This window comes from Elgaria multicarinata, chromosome 3 (assembly GCF_023053635.1).
Source record: "Elgaria multicarinata webbii isolate HBS135686 ecotype San Diego chromosome 3, rElgMul1.1.pri, whole genome shotgun sequence".
NCBI classification, from domain to species: domain Eukaryota; kingdom Metazoa; phylum Chordata; class Lepidosauria; order Squamata; family Anguidae; genus Elgaria; species Elgaria multicarinata.
The window spans coordinates 36,223,955-36,241,092 of NC_086173.1; the positions used below are offsets into that span (position 1 = coordinate 36,223,955).

A 17,138-nucleotide genomic window follows, 5' to 3' on the forward strand; every position below is an offset into this window, starting at 1 on the left:
AATAACCTACATTAATAACTAGAGCCAAATATCAGGAGCAGGTTATGCCTTTGCTAAAACAGCAAAGTTGGCTCCCAGTTGGTTTCTGCGCCCAATTCAAAGAGCTGGTTATGACCTTTAAAGTGATTTAGGACCAGGATTTTTGATACTTGCCTTTTCCAATACAACCTTGCCCAAACATTAAGATCATCAACAGAGGCCCTCTTATGTGTTCCAAAATCCTGCTGGCTAAGGCCAGAGATAAAGCCATTTCAAGGGCTGCACCCTAACTTTGGAGTTCCATGCCCAGAGATCTCTTTCACTCCTTCCCTGATGTTATACCCTAGTGTGAAGACTTGCCATTTTTAGGCAGGCGATCTATTTTTCGTGATGTAAGTGAATTTGTTTTGGTGTTTCCTGCTGCTGTTATGGTTTGTCTGTCTTTTATGGCTCTGTTCTTTACGTAATGATATTTTAATTTGTTGTATCTTCATCCTATTTTTATCTCTGTATATTTTTCTTGAAGATTTTGGAAAGGTGGAAATGAATAGTTTAATTTATATTATTTCATACTTGTGTAAAGCCCAAGTTGCAACGGGTGTTAGTAGTCTGAGAAAGATTGGATGAAAATATTTTTGGCTGCTTCCCTTGCAACTGGAACAATTCCAGTGGCTATTTCCTTTTTTCCTTCCCTCTTCCTCTCTCAGCTTTCCAATTATGTCCTGCATGAGCTTCCCATCAATGAGCATCCCAGTAATACAGCCTGTTCCCATTACATTAAAGCAAGCCTTCCCCCCGCCATAGCAAAGAGGGTTTTCCAACCCACCTCCTTCCCTCTTATTCATGCACAAAGTTAGCCTCCCTCTTCCCGATAAAAACCTCCTCCATGAACGCATAGATAGACTCACCCCTTCTCTGTTGCAGGGAAAGGGGGTGCGCTAAGCACCTACTCAAGAAGTCCCACCCCACTTGGGCCTAAAAAACAAAAGGTGAGACAGGCTGAGACACAAATACACAAATGCCACCAGCTTGCATGGCATCATGGGAGTAGCCGCTGCCCATGCCTCCCTCCTTGTTCTCTCATGCATCCCATTCAAAACAATACAATCTGAGGGGTGTGGGGAGTGTGGCCATTTAAGTTTCAGGTTGAAAGTGCATGATGTCAGATCAGGCGCTGTTGGGCACCACTGAACCTTAGAGCAATTGGAGACTATTTGGAGTAGAGCAAATAAATATACTCTTCTGCTATTAAAGCTCAAGCTTTGAACTTTATTTGAAGCTTCAAAATTTTCTGCACATCTACATTGCTCAAGCTTGAGTGTTTTTTTTAAAAGCTAAATCAGTCTAGTAGCTCTCTAGCAATATGCCTTACACCAATGTATTATTGTATCAATAACCTTGTTTAAAAATCTGAACTACTACAAAGCCACTACTTTGAACTTCTTGAAATTAATCCATTGCACTGTTATCAGAGTAAAGACTGCTTTTCTGTGTAAAGAAAAAATGGGCTGGGAAAGATGTGGACTATGCCTTTTGAGGTCAAGCATATTCATGTGGCACAACAAGTCTGTTACAGTGACCCTGTTTAGATGTCACTCTAAACCACAGTGGTTAAGCATTTTGAGTGAAATATGGTGTTGTGTGAACCATTCCTAACCATGGTGGCTACATAAGCACAGTTTAAACATGGTCACTAACCATTTTCTGCAAAAGGCTTAGCAGCCTAACCATGGTTTGGTGTATTGTCTGAACAGGCACATTGTTATAGATTTGACACTTTGGGCTAGGTATTGCCAAATAATCACAGATATTTGAATGCTACCCCAGACATCTCAGTAATGTTATATAACAGCCCACCTATGTGCTTTTAGAAAGATGGAAAAACTGCAGTTCGGTCGACTTACAAAATTGTGACTAATTACCGTACTTGCCAAACAAAGCAGATGCTGATTTCATAACAAGATCAGTAAAGAAAAAGCATCCATTTGCCTTGTAAGTAGTAGCCCTTCCTTCTACAAAATCCTGGGCCTGTTCAGACAATATTTTGTACCACCACTCTATCAAAGAGAAGCGAAAGTCATAGGATAAATCCCTCACATGAAATAAGAGATCTCCTGAATCTTAAGCAAAAGCCTCCCATAGAGGCCAGCTGAATACTTTTAGGAAGCATGTTTCTACACCAGCCTGAAAATCCAGGCTGGTCAAATGATGCACAGGGACTTCCGGGAGCAAGAGGGGACGAGCACGGGTTTTCCCTCCTCCCCACAAGTAGCGAGGGTCAGTAGAAGGAAGGAGCCAGGACGGAAGGAATTGGGGTGGGGGCATTTTTGTAACCTTTTTTTTTCTGGAGTGCAAAAAAAAAAAAAAAAAGGTGGCCGTGATGGGTACGATAAACGCAGGGTGACGATCCCAAAAGCAGGTAAGTCCGGGATCGTCCTTGCGTACCTCTACACCCTTTTGGTGTAGAAAGGGCCTAGGTGTAAAGGCAATTTTTCTCTCTTTATACCCATTCCCCCAGCAACTGGTATTTGATGGCATACTGACTCAACATAGAGGCTCCATGTAGTCATTATGGCAAATAATTATTAATCTATGTCCTTGAACATGTCTAATCTCCATTTTATATACGATAGTAGCTATCACATACTATCCTGTGACAGCAAATTGTACTGTATGAAGGAATACTTTGATCTGAATCAATTGCTGTTCCAATTTCATTGGCTGACCCAGAGATCTAATAAGAGAGTGGGATAAAGTTCTGTCCCTCCTCCAGCTTTTTCACACTATGCAGGATTTTATAAACCTAACATGTAAAATATAAGACCAGATCACCCCCAGGTGGAATTCTTTGGGTGAAATATCTGAGCAGGCCCATAATCTTGAAGTAAATGGTCTCGCTTGGGGTGCTTGCATTTATCTATGGGAGACAGAATATTAATTTTGCAAATGCTCCTCTTGTCACTAAATGAAATCCTGTGTAGAGATGTGAAGGCCTGAGGGGGGAGGGAACGGAAAAATTCAGAAAATGTTTTTTCCCCGAAGCCTTTTTGGTTTCCCCCCCAAAAAAAGTTGAAAAAAATGAAGAAAAAAATGATTATGGAATGTTTTATTTTAGCATGATGAATAAAATGTTTAAGAGATGATGTTCAGATATTTACTTCTCCCAATGATTTCTAAAAACTATGTACAGTATCAGATTATTACAATTTCTGTGCACCAAGGACAAGCAAGTCTTAGGTTGCAAACTGAGTCTACAACTCTCAAATGCCAGAGCCCGGTGCATTTCTGCCTATAGGGGGCACTGCCATTGAAGCAGAGACTGAAACTGATAGTGGCCTGGTTCAGATAACACTCTAACCCATGCTGCTAAGCACCATGGTTTAGTGTGTTGTCTGAACCAGGCCAGTGATAGCTCAGACAATGAGTCTGATTAAATTTCATGCATATTCATTGAATAATAGTCCCCCACCCTTTTTCTCAGTTCTTTTTATGGGAATGGGTGCTTTATGTCTGCTTGACATTGTGGAGGACTAGCGGAGACATAAATAATGTTACTAGTATTGATGGTTTCTTCTGTTGTTGTTTTTTAAAAATTGCCTGTTCCTTATATACTGGCAAAACCAAATCAGTTCCTTACAGTTCAGGTGTTTCTAACAGTTCAGGAGCTTGTAGCTCCATTTGTGACCAAAAAAAAGTAAAAAATTTAAAAAGTAAATTCAATTTGTAATCGTTGTTTGAATACACTGTACTTTTAATATACCAAATGTAATAATTTTATGCCAAACCAACTTGGATATAATTACATTTTACATTCCTAAAGTGACTTTCAATCTGTAAAAAATGCTAATATTGCATTATTTCAATTTCCCCAAAAATTACCGTCCCCCCCCCCCCCCACACACACCCAGAAAAAAACCATTTTTTTCTGTGGCTTCAAAATTTCCAGAAATTTTACATCTCTAATCCTGTGTTACAAAAACTTTGGCTTATCCTCCTAGATAGTATAAATAGTGATGTAGGTTTTCTGGGAAAGTTTGAATTGGAAAATCTTCCTATGCAAATTAGGTTAGCTAGTATAGAGTAATTTATTCTGGAAAATTTTCAGTTTGCATTGGAATTTTTTCTGATGCTCTAAAGCAGGGATGGGCAGGCAATTTGTGGCCCTCTAGATGTTTTGGCCTACAACTTTCATCAGCCCTCATCCTTGCTTAAACTGGCCTAGGACTGTTGGGAGTTGTAGGTCAAAACATCTGGAGGGGCACAAGTCTTAAACATCCATACCAATAAATGTTTAAAAACCAATTGTGGGACATTACCATTAATATACATCCTAAGTCAATTAACACACATCCCAAAAGTGCACTGAATAAGAAAGAAAGAAAAAACCTCACTGCATACCAAAAGACAAGTAGAAATGGAGTCACTTCTTATGGGGGTGGGCATTCTTTAGTTTTGGTCCCACTGCAGAAAAATCCCTGTCCCCAGTGTCTGCACCCAGATTATGGAATGCTTTGCTCCTTGAAATGCAGTTGAGCTCCCTTCCTCCAGTTGTTGACTGTTACAAAATTGTAATTTTAAAATGTTCCGCATTCAGGCAGGTTTGTATGGAATGGACGTGGTATTATGCTGTTTAGGGCAACTTTCCTCAACCTGGTACTTTCCAGATATTGGTGTGGCCAATGGCCATGTTGAATGGGGTTATCAGAGTTGTAGTCAAACACATAAGGAAGGCATCAGGTTGGGGAAGGCTGGTTCAGCTCTTTAAAGGTCAAAATCAGCCAAAGAATAGGTTTGGTAACCAATAAAAATATGACATAGGAATTGTATGGTTTAATTGCAAGCCATGGTTAACATGGCAGCTGCATTTTGCACCAATGGAAATTCCTGAACTGTCTTCAAAGGCAGCCCAATATAGAGTGCACTATAGTAATCTAATCTGAATGACCTAGGGCATTAATAACTGAGGCCAGATCAGGAGTTTAAGAGTGTGTTGTACCACCAACTTAAGGTGATACAAGGCCCTTCTAGTCATCCAGGATCAGTGCTAGGTCCAGAAGTACCCCAAGCAGCAAATTTGATGCTAAGTGAGAGTGCAACACTGTTCAGATCAATCTGTACACGTAATCCCAGTTCAGTTTAGCTACATGAAGTTAACCTTGGGTCATTACAGGGCAAAGGGAAAGAACTGATCAGTTAGAACACTTATTGAGTGTTTTTAACACAGGTATTTCAATATTGTTAGCAGCTAAGATATAACTTTTAGATATAAATTCCTTCGTTAGTTGTGCATAGAATATCTGAAGAATTTTAATCATAAAAGTAAATTTCTGTTTGTTTCCTTTAGTTTGTCTGCTCATCTGCAACTCACCTTTACTGGTTTCTTCCATAAGAATGGTATGTATGTATTTCATGTTTATTTAATGCCATTAGTTGATGGACACCATTAGTTACAGAGTTAAGGTATAAGACTAAGATAATATAAACACCATGCAAAATTGTCCTAGTGTTTTGAAAAATATAGTAGTTCTAATTCACAGTTGTTCATTGAAGAAGTATAACATATGCTATTGCCAATTTCACAAACTTGTTCATTGGCCGTAACGTTCAAGATCAACAAGCAATTTGGTGAAATAATGGTGCATAAAATAGAATTCAGTTCTCCCCAGTAAATTGTATGAATCTTAATAAGAAACACATACTTTAACTATTATACCCAATTTTGTAGAAGCATGCTTTTATTGCTTCCTGTTGTGTTCAAGTTGAAAACTGAATTGGCCATTGAGAGAATGGCATACATGTGGGAAATCAATAGTGTAGTTTAGAGTACTTAAAATATTATCTTAATCGGTGGAAATTGACTTTCCTTATATCTTTAGGCTCGTATTGGAATTTTATGGACCTTAACATTCCCTTGTGGCAGAAGTTCACAGGCCTCTGTATTTTTACTGGGTTAGATAGCTTGAACTTGTGGATATTTATAGTTTGCTTTGTGGAATGCACAGTGAGCCCCCATAAAAATCCTTTTATGACAGTTGAATGGTACCAGATTTTAAAATTTTATAGTATGTTATACATTTTGGTGATGGGAAGAAAACTCTTTGTACAAATCAATTTATAGGTAAAAGATAAACTATTTTAATGTTAGGAAAAAAACAACTCTCCTAGGATATCAACCAAGATAACTAAAAAAATGAAATCAACTTGTTCTATTTTGCTAAGAGGGTAGAAATAAGAGATTTAAAATTTAGGATGGGATCTAATTAAAACTGCTTTAGTCAGTGAAACTGGGGGGGTGTAATTCTCTTCAGGTAGCTCTCCATGTGGCCTCAAAATCTGCTCAGGTGAAGTTATGAGACCCTCCAAATCCAATTTTCAACTGTCCTCTTTCATTTGTTAAATGGCTTTATATGTAGATAGGCAGTGTGTCTGCAGTTGAGATACTTGTGCACAAAAATGGCAAATATGCAGTTCAAGTTATGCACTCCACCACTTGTTTGCTCCTCTTGCAGAGCTGGTGCTAGGTTTGAGGGCCCCTGTGAAATGGTGTGTGTGTGTGTTCATTGCCTACTGGGCTCCCAGTCAGTTTACCAAGAGTGGATGGACATACCTAGACTAACAGATAACACTGCATAATTTTCCTGGATACATTGAATTCTTATTTTTTTTTTAGGATTTTAAAATATCCCCCCCTTTTGTGCTCTTTTAGATAAGCCATTGCAAAACTCTGAAAATGAACAAAGTTCTGTAACTCTGGAAGTATTACTTGTAAAAGTCTGCCACAAGAAACGAAAGGTAAGTTTAAGGGTGCTTTAGCAATGCTGGGAGAAAGCAGAATTTAATCATTTGAGTCTGGCAGGGTTATAGTTGCTAGAAGAAAAGTGGTGATAAAATTCCCATATTCTTCTGAGCTATTGCCCAGAAAACTGAGTTGTCATTTTGTTTTTGCACAAACTTGTGTTGGCAGTTTTATCTTTTATTATTTGTTACTTAGCCTCTGGATGCTCATCCTTTCTGTATCTAGTTTAGTGTAACTTAATATGGGTGGCACAATCCACTGTAGCTTATTTTCCACTTTGTGCACCACTAATTACTACAATTACCCTCACTGGGCATAGTTTGTCATCCAAACCTGGCAGGGATGGGTTATAAACCACCCCACAACCCTAGAACAAGCCATGGGTTCCAGGGTGGTCCAATTTCTAATTTAAGATTATAAGACCTTCACAACAATCCACACTAATTTAAATGAGTCATTATATACATTGGGAACAAGCACATTTTATCTGCAATAAACATTTATCAGACAGTATCAGAGGTGTCCTTTCTATGTTAGCTATTTCTATGACATGAAATATTAGTTTCAGATAGCTCGTATTGCAAGATTGCCACTTTGGCAGGCTTTAAAATGGTTTATAATAGTAGTGACAACTGTTGGGGCCCAGGACATACTCCATATACAGTTTTCAAAGTATCATATCCTGCTTGGTGTAGATCTGGCCCTTGTCTTTAGATTTAATACTTCATTGCTTAACAAAATATGATTGTGTAACCATTGCCTGGTCTTAGCAAAAAAAATTCTCTTAAAATTCTGAATTAAGAACTGATCTATGAAATATATTATCTGCTATTGTTTAAGCCATTGGTCTTCAACTGGGACGGAACCCACAAACAAGTCATGGCTTAACCTCAGGTGGCACTGCTACCACCACTATTTTCGTCTGTGAGAAAAAGGGGTCTTTTTCTCCCCTTCTAACTTGAATATTGAATGTGCTCTCCTAGTATGCTCTTTTGTCACTTTCTGTTGACCTGGAGGGAGAGGAAGTGACAAGGCAGAGCAGCGCATGCTCAGAAGGAAAAGAGGACCACAAGGCAGTGGTCAGCTTCTTGCTAAAATGTAATTCTGTGCCCTGCCCAGCTTTGAAGTGGTTCCATGTTTGCAGGTAAGTATTCTAGGTGCATCCCAGCATTTAATAACATGTTCATCACTTTATTTTTTTGAAAAAGTTCCAAGTCTCCAATCATTTCCCTTGGCAGTTTTGCTCTCACTTCATCCATATACTGAAAATGTTAATCAAATATATCTTATTTATGTCTACAGGATGTGAGTTGTCCAATAAGGCAAGTACCTACTGGTAAAAAGCAGGTACCTTTGAATCCAGACCTCAATCAAATGAAACCAGGCAACTTTCCTTCACTTGCAGTTTCCAGCAATGAGTTTGAACCTAGTAACAGCCATATGGTGAAGTCTTACTCATTGTTATTCAGAGTAACACGTCCAGGAAGAAGAGAATTTAATGGGATGATAAATGGTGAAACTAATGAAAACATTGGTAAGTAAGAATGAATGAAGTTTATTCAGAACTTGTTCATTTAATGTTTCCTGTTAGGGGGAAAGACCCCAAAAAGCTGCTTAAAGAAAAAGATTGAGCAAATCCTTGATTACATGGGTGTTTATTGCCTAAGAGTATTAACTTCTGGCTTCATGTGAACATTTTATCCATTTGCTTCAATTTGTAGAGGCTCTTGGAGGATGCCTAATTGCTATGTCATTTGCTACAGCAATAAAGCAGCCAGAGGCACTGTTTGGAACACCTACTGGACCTCCGTTGCTCCAGGGCTCTCATGAAATCTCAGCACATGGCTGACACCTTGCGATATATTGGCCATGTGTCGAGATCTTGTGAGAGCCTGGAGCCACTCAACCCTCCCTCTCTGTCACTGCCAGCTCTAGCCCAGAAAGCCTCCCACATGGGCTGGGACTGGTGGGAGCAGGGTAGGAGGGTTGCATGGTGGCAGGGTGGGTTCTTCTGCTTTAGGGTTAGGGAGCTCACACCGAGCCTGTGATAGAAGGCTCCTATTGGTACTAATTAGAAGGCATTGTGCAGCTATTCAGACTTTATTTCTTTAATGGTTTTTCTGCGGTACAAGCAAAGGTGGAAGGATCTGTGAGAAAAGACAGGAAGGTTCTGAGAGGAACAACAACATCTGGACCCCCTGTATAGAATCATGAATATGTTGCGATGGCGACATAAAAACCTTATCAGGAAGCACTCTAAGGCCAAAAGGAAACGAGCGCAAGAATAATTATTAGATAATTTTTCATATTTTTATATTGATTTTGGTATGAAAGCTGCTTTCAGCCTCCATTTTGGAATGGAAAGTGGGGTAGAAATACCAAAGTGAAATGTTCTTATAAAAATGATCCTACATTTTTCTTTTTAAGGTTTGCTGCCATTATTGTCAATGTAGTTTGAAACTGTTTTCTGTTAGAGGATCTATGCATATTGCTGTTGAGGACAATGAAAATATGCTATTCCCCTGGGGTGGGGAGCCATTAGCACCTAATGCGAATGTACATTTCCCTTGTGCACATTGGACCTACACTGCCCACAAGGGATTGTTTGGTATGGGCACTTACTTTGATCTAATGAATTTTATGGCATTTCTGAAGAAAACAGCTTATTACAAAATTTCAAGGTAAAAAACTATGAGTGAGAAGAATTCATAATTTCTTGACCTCTCATGTCTGTTCACTAAAATACATATTTTCTTTCATATTCGCTCTGATTTTAGATTAGAATAATCATCTTGATAGCACTCTTCAAATACTTAAAAGGTTGTCACACAGAGGAGGGCCAGGATCTCTTCTCAATCCTCCCAGAGTGCAGGACTCGGAATAATGGGCTCACGTTAAAGGAAGCCAGATTCCAGCTGGACATCAGGAAAAACTTCCTGACTGTTAGAGCAGTACGACAATGGAATCAGTTACCTAGGGAGGTTGTGGGCTCTCCCACACTAGAGTCATTCAAGAAGCAGCTGGACAACCATCTGTCAGGGATGCTTTAGGGTGGATTCCTGCAGGGGGTTAGACTCGATGGCCTTGTAGGCCCCTTCCAACTCTGCTATTCTATGATTCTATGATCTTCATGCCATCATTTCTTGCTGCTTCATCTCTTTTCCAAGATGTGTGCTTTGACCATGTCACTAACTCAGTAGGATATGTCATGGTTATAATATAGCCAAGTATTTTCTACCCTTAACATATGTTTGGTTGGCTAGGTGCTGGTCAGTATTTGTATGGTATTGTACTTGTAAAGCCCTTGAAACTTCTGCTCAGCTGGTGGAATGGCTTGGAATATTCAAACTGGCCCATCCATTGGCCAGAACAGGAGAGTTGGGGGAGCTTGCTTCCCTTCTCTGCCAAAAAGAACAGTCAACTCTGACTGACAGTTGTCTTGAAACTGCAGAAGCAAGTAGGGGGACGACGACACTCTGGCTCCATCCATTGGCCAAAGGAATAAGAGCCACCAATTGCTGTTCAATGAAGAACACCAGCAAGAGAAGACCAGCTTGGCCTGAAGTGCATTTCAATGCCCAATGATAGCTCACAACTGTGTTTTGGCCTTGAAAAACTGATCTCTTCCTTTCCCCTCCACTCCTCTTCCCTTGTGTGTCTTGTTGTTGTTTTCAGTTTGTAAGCCTAATGGCAGGGCCTGTCTATCTTTTTTATTGATGTGATCTGCTTTAGAAGTCAGTTATCTGAAAAGCAGGATAAAAATGCAGTAAATAAAGTGCGGGAGAAGATTTCTGCTGTTCTTTCCCTTGTCTAAACTGGGACAAGTGAGAGGGAGATTTGTGCTTTTGGGTGTCCCTGCCAAGGATTCTACGGAGTGATTTGTGGATGCTTCCTTGCAAGCGCAGTTGTTAGCGCTAGTTTCTTCCAAGCATGTATTTTCTTAACTTTAGCTAGAGCAATATTTTGGACGAGCTTGATGTCATGGACAATCCCAGTTAGAGTTGCCAGAAATTTAGGGAAATTATTTAGAATTGAATAATAGGACCATCCTAGCAGTTCAGGTACAAAAACTGCAGAGTGTGAAACAAACTTTCAAACCATATTTGTGTTTAAACTAAATCTGGCTGTACAGTGTGAACCTATTCTAGTTAATCCATGCAGAAATTAAAAACAGCATCCTCATTAAATCAAGTTCAGCTTCTTTATTACTGAACTGTGCCAGCAAATGTATATATTTATCCCCTTTAACTAGAATTTTTGGTGTGCTTAAATTCAGATGTTAATGAGGAGCTTCCAGCTAGAAGAAAACGCAATTCTTCCAACCGTGAAGATGGAGAAAAGACCTTTGTAGCACAAATGACTGTATTTGATAAAAACAGGTAATATGTTTTAAAGAAGGGGATTCTCTTTAGGGTATGTGCTTTTAGTAACCCACATCTTAATTTCTTTTTAACATTTACAACAACAACAGTTTATTGCTTATTAGCCAGTCAGGCCATGCGCATACAGAAACATAATAAAATACTCCTCACGCCAGAGGTAATACCAAAATACAAAGTGTTAATAAAATGGCTAACAAGAGCAGGTTAAAACATCTTATAATCCTTGACAATATTTGCTGACATAAGTGACTTTCGTTTCTCCAGAGCCCGTTTGACAATCTTGGCAGTCCTATATGACGTGTAATAGTCTGTACAAGCCAGTAGTGTTAGAATTATGCTTGCAGAGGGTATAATCGAACCCAACGATTAAGGGCTCAAGATATTTAAGTGTTGTCTGTGTAATCTTATTTTTTGAGACTCAACTTCCCCAGAATGGAATTAAGAAATTCTTCATCATGGCCTCTTAAAGGAACTGCCTGAGACAGGCTGGTTGTTTCCTCACAATTTAAAATGCATGTTTCTTGCGTATCCATAATAGTATATAAATAGATCTGATTGCATTTACAATTGCTCAGAAATGGCAAGCATATCAATTACCTAATATCCTATAACCTGCTGCTAGGGATTAGGGGAGTGTCTCTTTTTGCATGTTTACTCTGCTTTTGTTGTTGCTGGCTCTGAGAGAGCTCACCACTTTGTAATGGCATTATTTTGTGAAGAGGAAAGGTAGCACTTTTATCCTCCCCTACAAGTAACGGTACAACTGTGATTAAATTGTAGCATCCTAAATGTACATTTTTTTCACATGGAAAAGACCCTTATTTTAAAACAAAAGCTACAAATTTGCAGCTTTGAGTTTTTGAATAAAATGTAACCAGCTACATTTTATTCCTCATGTCCTGTCCTGTGGTAGAAGTTCAGGATGGATATTGACATTTGAGGTCGAGGATTCAAATGCCTCTAGCATAGATATCTGAGCTTCTTTTTAAGGTCTTTCTCAAGTGGATTTAACACATAGTCACTTTCTACTCAAGTAACAATCCATTTTGGATGGGTAGAGGCAGCTGTTCTAATATTTTTCTTAATGCAGGAAGAATTGCTAGCCCAAGGTTGGTTGTGATGAATGACTATTTGACAAGGGAGGGGTATTTCTGAATTTGAGCAATATTGGAAAAATTAATGCTGAACTTGGGCTATAAGTGTCAATACTGAGCTATTAGTAATGTCGTGGTCAAGCCCTAGGAGAAATTCACAGGAAAGTCTAGAGCTGCTGCAGTGAAAATATGTTCATGTGAATCTGCAACATAAAGGTTTATACCAGGTGTTTGACCTGTTTTTAAGCTATATTTTTTATTGAATTTTAATTTTTTTATACAGAGATTATTGTTTAAAAACAACAGTATCTTCAGAAATGGCCCAGCATTTAACATTACCATTTCTGTCCCTTTTAAACAGCAGTTGTGGGAAAAGAGGGAAAAAGCACCACGAAAAGGCAATGAGAAAAAGAGGTGACTAGCTCTGGTGCTGTGAAATGTCAAAAGAGGTTTCTTTATTTTTCTTATCTGAAATATAAAAAAAATCAAAAAACTTTCAGCCAAACTTGTACAATGCTCAGCGTTTCGGATCTGGAGATCCTTTGTCAGAACAATTTGACTGCTGACAGAGACAGAATGAACATGACTGTGGTCTTGTAAAAATATCTATATGGTTGCAAATGTATAATTACTTCAAAAAGTAATTCGTTTTGTTGTACAGCTCCTGATGAAGGCTCTCCAGATCCGAAACGTTGAGCATTGTACAAGTTTGGTTGAAAGTTTTTTTTAAATTTTTTTATATTTCAGATAAGAAAAATAAACTTCTTTTGACACTTCATAGCACCAGAGCTAGCCGCCTCTTTTTCTCATTGCCTTTTAAACAGCAGCATCCATCCAAAGGAGCTAAGAGCTAGAAACTCAATCTTGGGAGTGTGGAGTGGGATAGTGGGGTTGGATAAAGAAGCAACAGGAAGAGGAAGGATTTAAATATTCAAAGAGCAGACATGGCTGATTGGAACAAAAGACTAGAGGCACAGCAATGTCCCAAGGCTGACCCAGGCCCATTTATAAGAATCCAGCAGTATCATGGGTCAAATCTCTTACAAGCTGTTATTTGGGCTTAGAGAGTAGCACAGCAGAGAGGAGACCAGAGAGTGCTGAAGAATCAACTTATTTTACTCTTGAAATAAAGGATGTTTAGAGTTTAATATAGATCTGTAATGCAGACTACCATGTGGCTGATTGGACACTGGTTCACTCACCTGCTTTGCGGAGATCTGAGGGAAATTTCACTAGTGAGCCCTTGGATTCCCATGGCTTACTACAAACTTGAGTCACCCTCCTCTGGTGCTATGAATTTTCTGATCTACCACCATCATGAGACTGGATGCTCCCACAAAAGATCAGTTGTAATGTCATATTGGGAAATACCCAAGAGAATCCTCCTGAACTATGATAGTCCTCATTATCTGGATGGAATCACATTTCGCTTCTTCAAGATGTTCAGGGGACCCATATTAGTGTGAGAACAAGCTTCCTCAGGTTATGAAACCTCTTCATCATGCATTAGTTGATTCTAAAACAGGTCATCCTGAGATATGCCATTCTAATATGGGATTCAGCTGATTGTTACCTGAGAAAACATATTTCCTTCCTGTGAATGAGCTAGATCACCTTCTACTGGTTATTGCCACATGGACAAAGCACTTACTAAGGGCATACATTGTGCACTTACTGGCGCCACAGCTTTCTAAGTGGGTCTGACGCTAAACTTTAAAACACTTGCACACGCTACTTCTCAGATGGGAAGATGCATTCCCAGCTGAAACAGTTGGAGTAAATGCTCAGTGAGGAAAAGGAAAAATAGGTCAATTAAACACCTAAGCATCACATTTCTTAATTCCCCGTACAATAGAAACGTAGGTGACAACTGAGTTAATGATAACGGGTGTGTTCCTTAAATAAAAATGGCAAATGGCTTTGATGATGCTACTTGTAACAGCCTCTTCATTATTTTTAATATTTGTCCTCAATTTCCTGGAAATTTAAGCCAGGGTCAGTCAAAACTGGAAAAGATCCAAAATAACCCAGTAGAAAAAAAATTTGTGGTTTGACCATTTGCCATATAATTGGGCCTTCTTCAGGGTCTGAATCAAAAGAAGGAAGGGATAATATAACACAAGTATACATTTCTAAACAAAAATTCAACAAAACGTTATATCCACACTGTGATAATGCTTGTGCATCAAGATTTCTAAAAAATTACCTGCAGAAATATCTGAAAAATGTCTCCAAGATGAATCCTGTGACTGGTGACATATTTAATTTGCAGTAGTTTATATACATTTATCCTGAAACATTTCAGCTGTATCCATATTGGAGCCGATAATATTCAACCTTTCTCCTTTTTGAACATGTACTTTATTCTTAGGGAGTGTTTTGAAAACTCTGTACTTTAGAAAAGAGGCAAAGCTAGAGTTTCTGCGTCTTTTCTAAAGTACAGAGTTTGCAAGATGATTTTTAACATGAACGTTTTGTTTAGAAATGTATACTCATGTGTTTTATTGTCTCTTCTTTTGGTTTAGCCCCTGAAGAAGGCCCAAATATATGATACAGGGCCAAAATGCATTGAGATACTTCAAAGAATAAAACTATATATTTTTCAACGTCCTGAGACTTAGTTTGTTATTTCCACCTGGAAAGTTAAGCAATTTATTTTCATGCTGTTAATTTTTCGAAACACAAAATATGTGTGTTTCCAAATTCAGGAATATTTGCGTTTGGTTGTAATGTATAGTGGCTAATTTACTGATGATGGGCTGGGTTTTAAAAGAGCACATCTACATGCAAATTGCTTCTGCACTGCACACACAGGGGCCCTAATGTGCCACCTAAATGATGTTTTAGTGGGGCCCTTAACCTTCAGGAGTGGCTTTGGAATGAGAGTGTTAAAAGGGGCTGCAGTAGACCAGTATGCATGCAGCCTCATGGATTCTGGCCAATGCATATATGAAACATTCATGAAAAATTATATTAAACCAAAATCCTTGATCAGTATTGAATATCAGCCAATGTGTGCCTTTTTTGTGTAATAGACGGCTGCAGCTTCTTGATGGGGAATATGAAGTAGCCATGCAAGAAATGGAAGAGTGCCCAATCAGCAAGAAAAGAGCAACATGGGAGACGATACTTGATGGGAAGGTATGAGCCACTGTTGTTTGCCAAAAAGCCTTCTCAAAAGGTGTGTATATAAAGTGATGAGCTTCTTGCATTGACTTCTGATTTTCAAAATATTTAGTGACTTGAAAGTAGTAACGATTTTTATAAGCCTTCAGAACCAAAGTCTTTGAAGCAAGATTGACCTCTCAATTTTTAAATCTATAAATCTGGTCTAAGTTCCTAGAAAATAAAGACTGAAAAATAGCAAGTTTCAAATAGTTTGTTTAAAATATACATGTGGAGTGAATGAGCTCTTTAATTTGTTGAACACCAATTGATAGCTTGTAAGAGGGAAGGAACTCAATTTACCTAATACAGTGCCCCCTTCTTAGTGTCCCCCCGCCCCAACACAATCCCTCAAACAAGTTTGTACATATGCCTTCCTCACAGCAGTTCTGAAGCACACATAAATAGCTCCCCTTTCTTGTTTACACACTTTTATATTCATGCGCATACCTCTTCCACTAACCTGCCATAAAGTGCATGCGCACACACATCCGCTCACCATTTAAATTTGTCACCAGTGGTGAGCAAGCAGAGTGGAAAAAGCATGGCCTTCACCCTCAGAGCCTTGCCAAAATTTCTATTGGCTTTGCTGTTCATGTCTGTCTAAATGACAAGAGTGGAAGGAAGACAATAGAGCACTATTGATTAATTTAGTAGGAGTCGTGGGCTGTCCTGAGTACAGCCAACAAGAGCTCTCAAGTTATAGGGGTTTGGAAAGAGGCAGGCACCATTCCTCACTCCATTCAGTTTGTATCTCCTCCAGTCAAAACTTGCAAGTTAGTATCTAATCACTGTAACTGTCCCTGTGGCCTGGAATTAGCTATGGTAAGCAATTGACCCTTGCTTGGGGCAGGGCTCAGGTTGAACCCCCATTACAGCAGTGTCTTTGAGTGTATCTCTACTTATTCTCATATAAGGGAAAGAACAGTGCTGCACATAGTTATGCTGCTACAGTAGGGGCAAAATCTTGTCTCTGGCCCCTGGCTCTGCGTGGCCCCACCTTCATTGTGGAGGATCCTGCATGAAGATGCAGTTTGAAGGGAAATACATTGTGCTTCCCCGATAGATCCTTGCCATATAAAAATAGTCTCCCCAACTATAATGATGGTGGACATTTTGCTAGTAATGTAACTGTCAACTTTTCATAATTTTTTCATTGAAGACCTATGTTTTAAACAGCACTTAACATCTTTTGAAACTCCTCTTTGAAAATCTCACAAAACTATATATGTATATATTTATTTCAGAGGCTGCCTCCATTTGAAACATTTTCTCAGGGACCCACGCTTCAGTTTACTCTTCGATGGACAGGAGAGGCAAATGACAAACCTACAACTCCTACTGCCAAGCCCCTTTCAACACGGAATTCAGAAAGTCTCCCGCAAGAAAACAAGCCCAGTTCTGTTAAACCTACGCAGACTATAGGTAAGTGAATATTTGGAAATTGACAAATACTACCCACACAAGAACTTCTATTTACTTACTTTTTTTCCCTTGACTCAGTTCTTAAGACTGTTTTAATGTCTTACACAAAACTACTAATGTATAATCAGAGCGAGTTGTACATATGGAATCTGTCGCGTAGGATTACGTGTATCATGCTGAAATGCAAACATGGACTATATGTTTGGGATTCAACTGAGGGAATATGAGTTTACTGGGGCAGGATGTACCTGCTTGCTCTCCCAGCAATTGTCCAGGAGAGATCCTATCACTATCTGC

At 39.0% G+C, this 17,138-nt stretch overlaps 1 protein-coding gene across 1 annotated transcript in view; it reads left to right on the forward strand.

Annotated features, from left to right (window-relative positions):
• Positions 1–17,138, forward strand: part of SUZ12 (SUZ12 polycomb repressive complex 2 subunit) — a 42,362-nt gene that overhangs the window by 10,704 nt on the left and 14,520 nt on the right. Inside the window, exons 5-10 of the mRNA XM_063119919.1 lie at positions 5,324–5,373; positions 6,686–6,771; positions 8,078–8,309; positions 11,052–11,154; positions 15,287–15,392; positions 16,664–16,841. Coding sequence (XP_062975989.1) covers positions 5,324–5,373; positions 6,686–6,771; positions 8,078–8,309; positions 11,052–11,154; positions 15,287–15,392; positions 16,664–16,841 — 755 coding nt within the window. The remainder of the gene's footprint in view (positions 1–5,323; positions 5,374–6,685; positions 6,772–8,077; positions 8,310–11,051; positions 11,155–15,286; positions 15,393–16,663; positions 16,842–17,138) is intronic.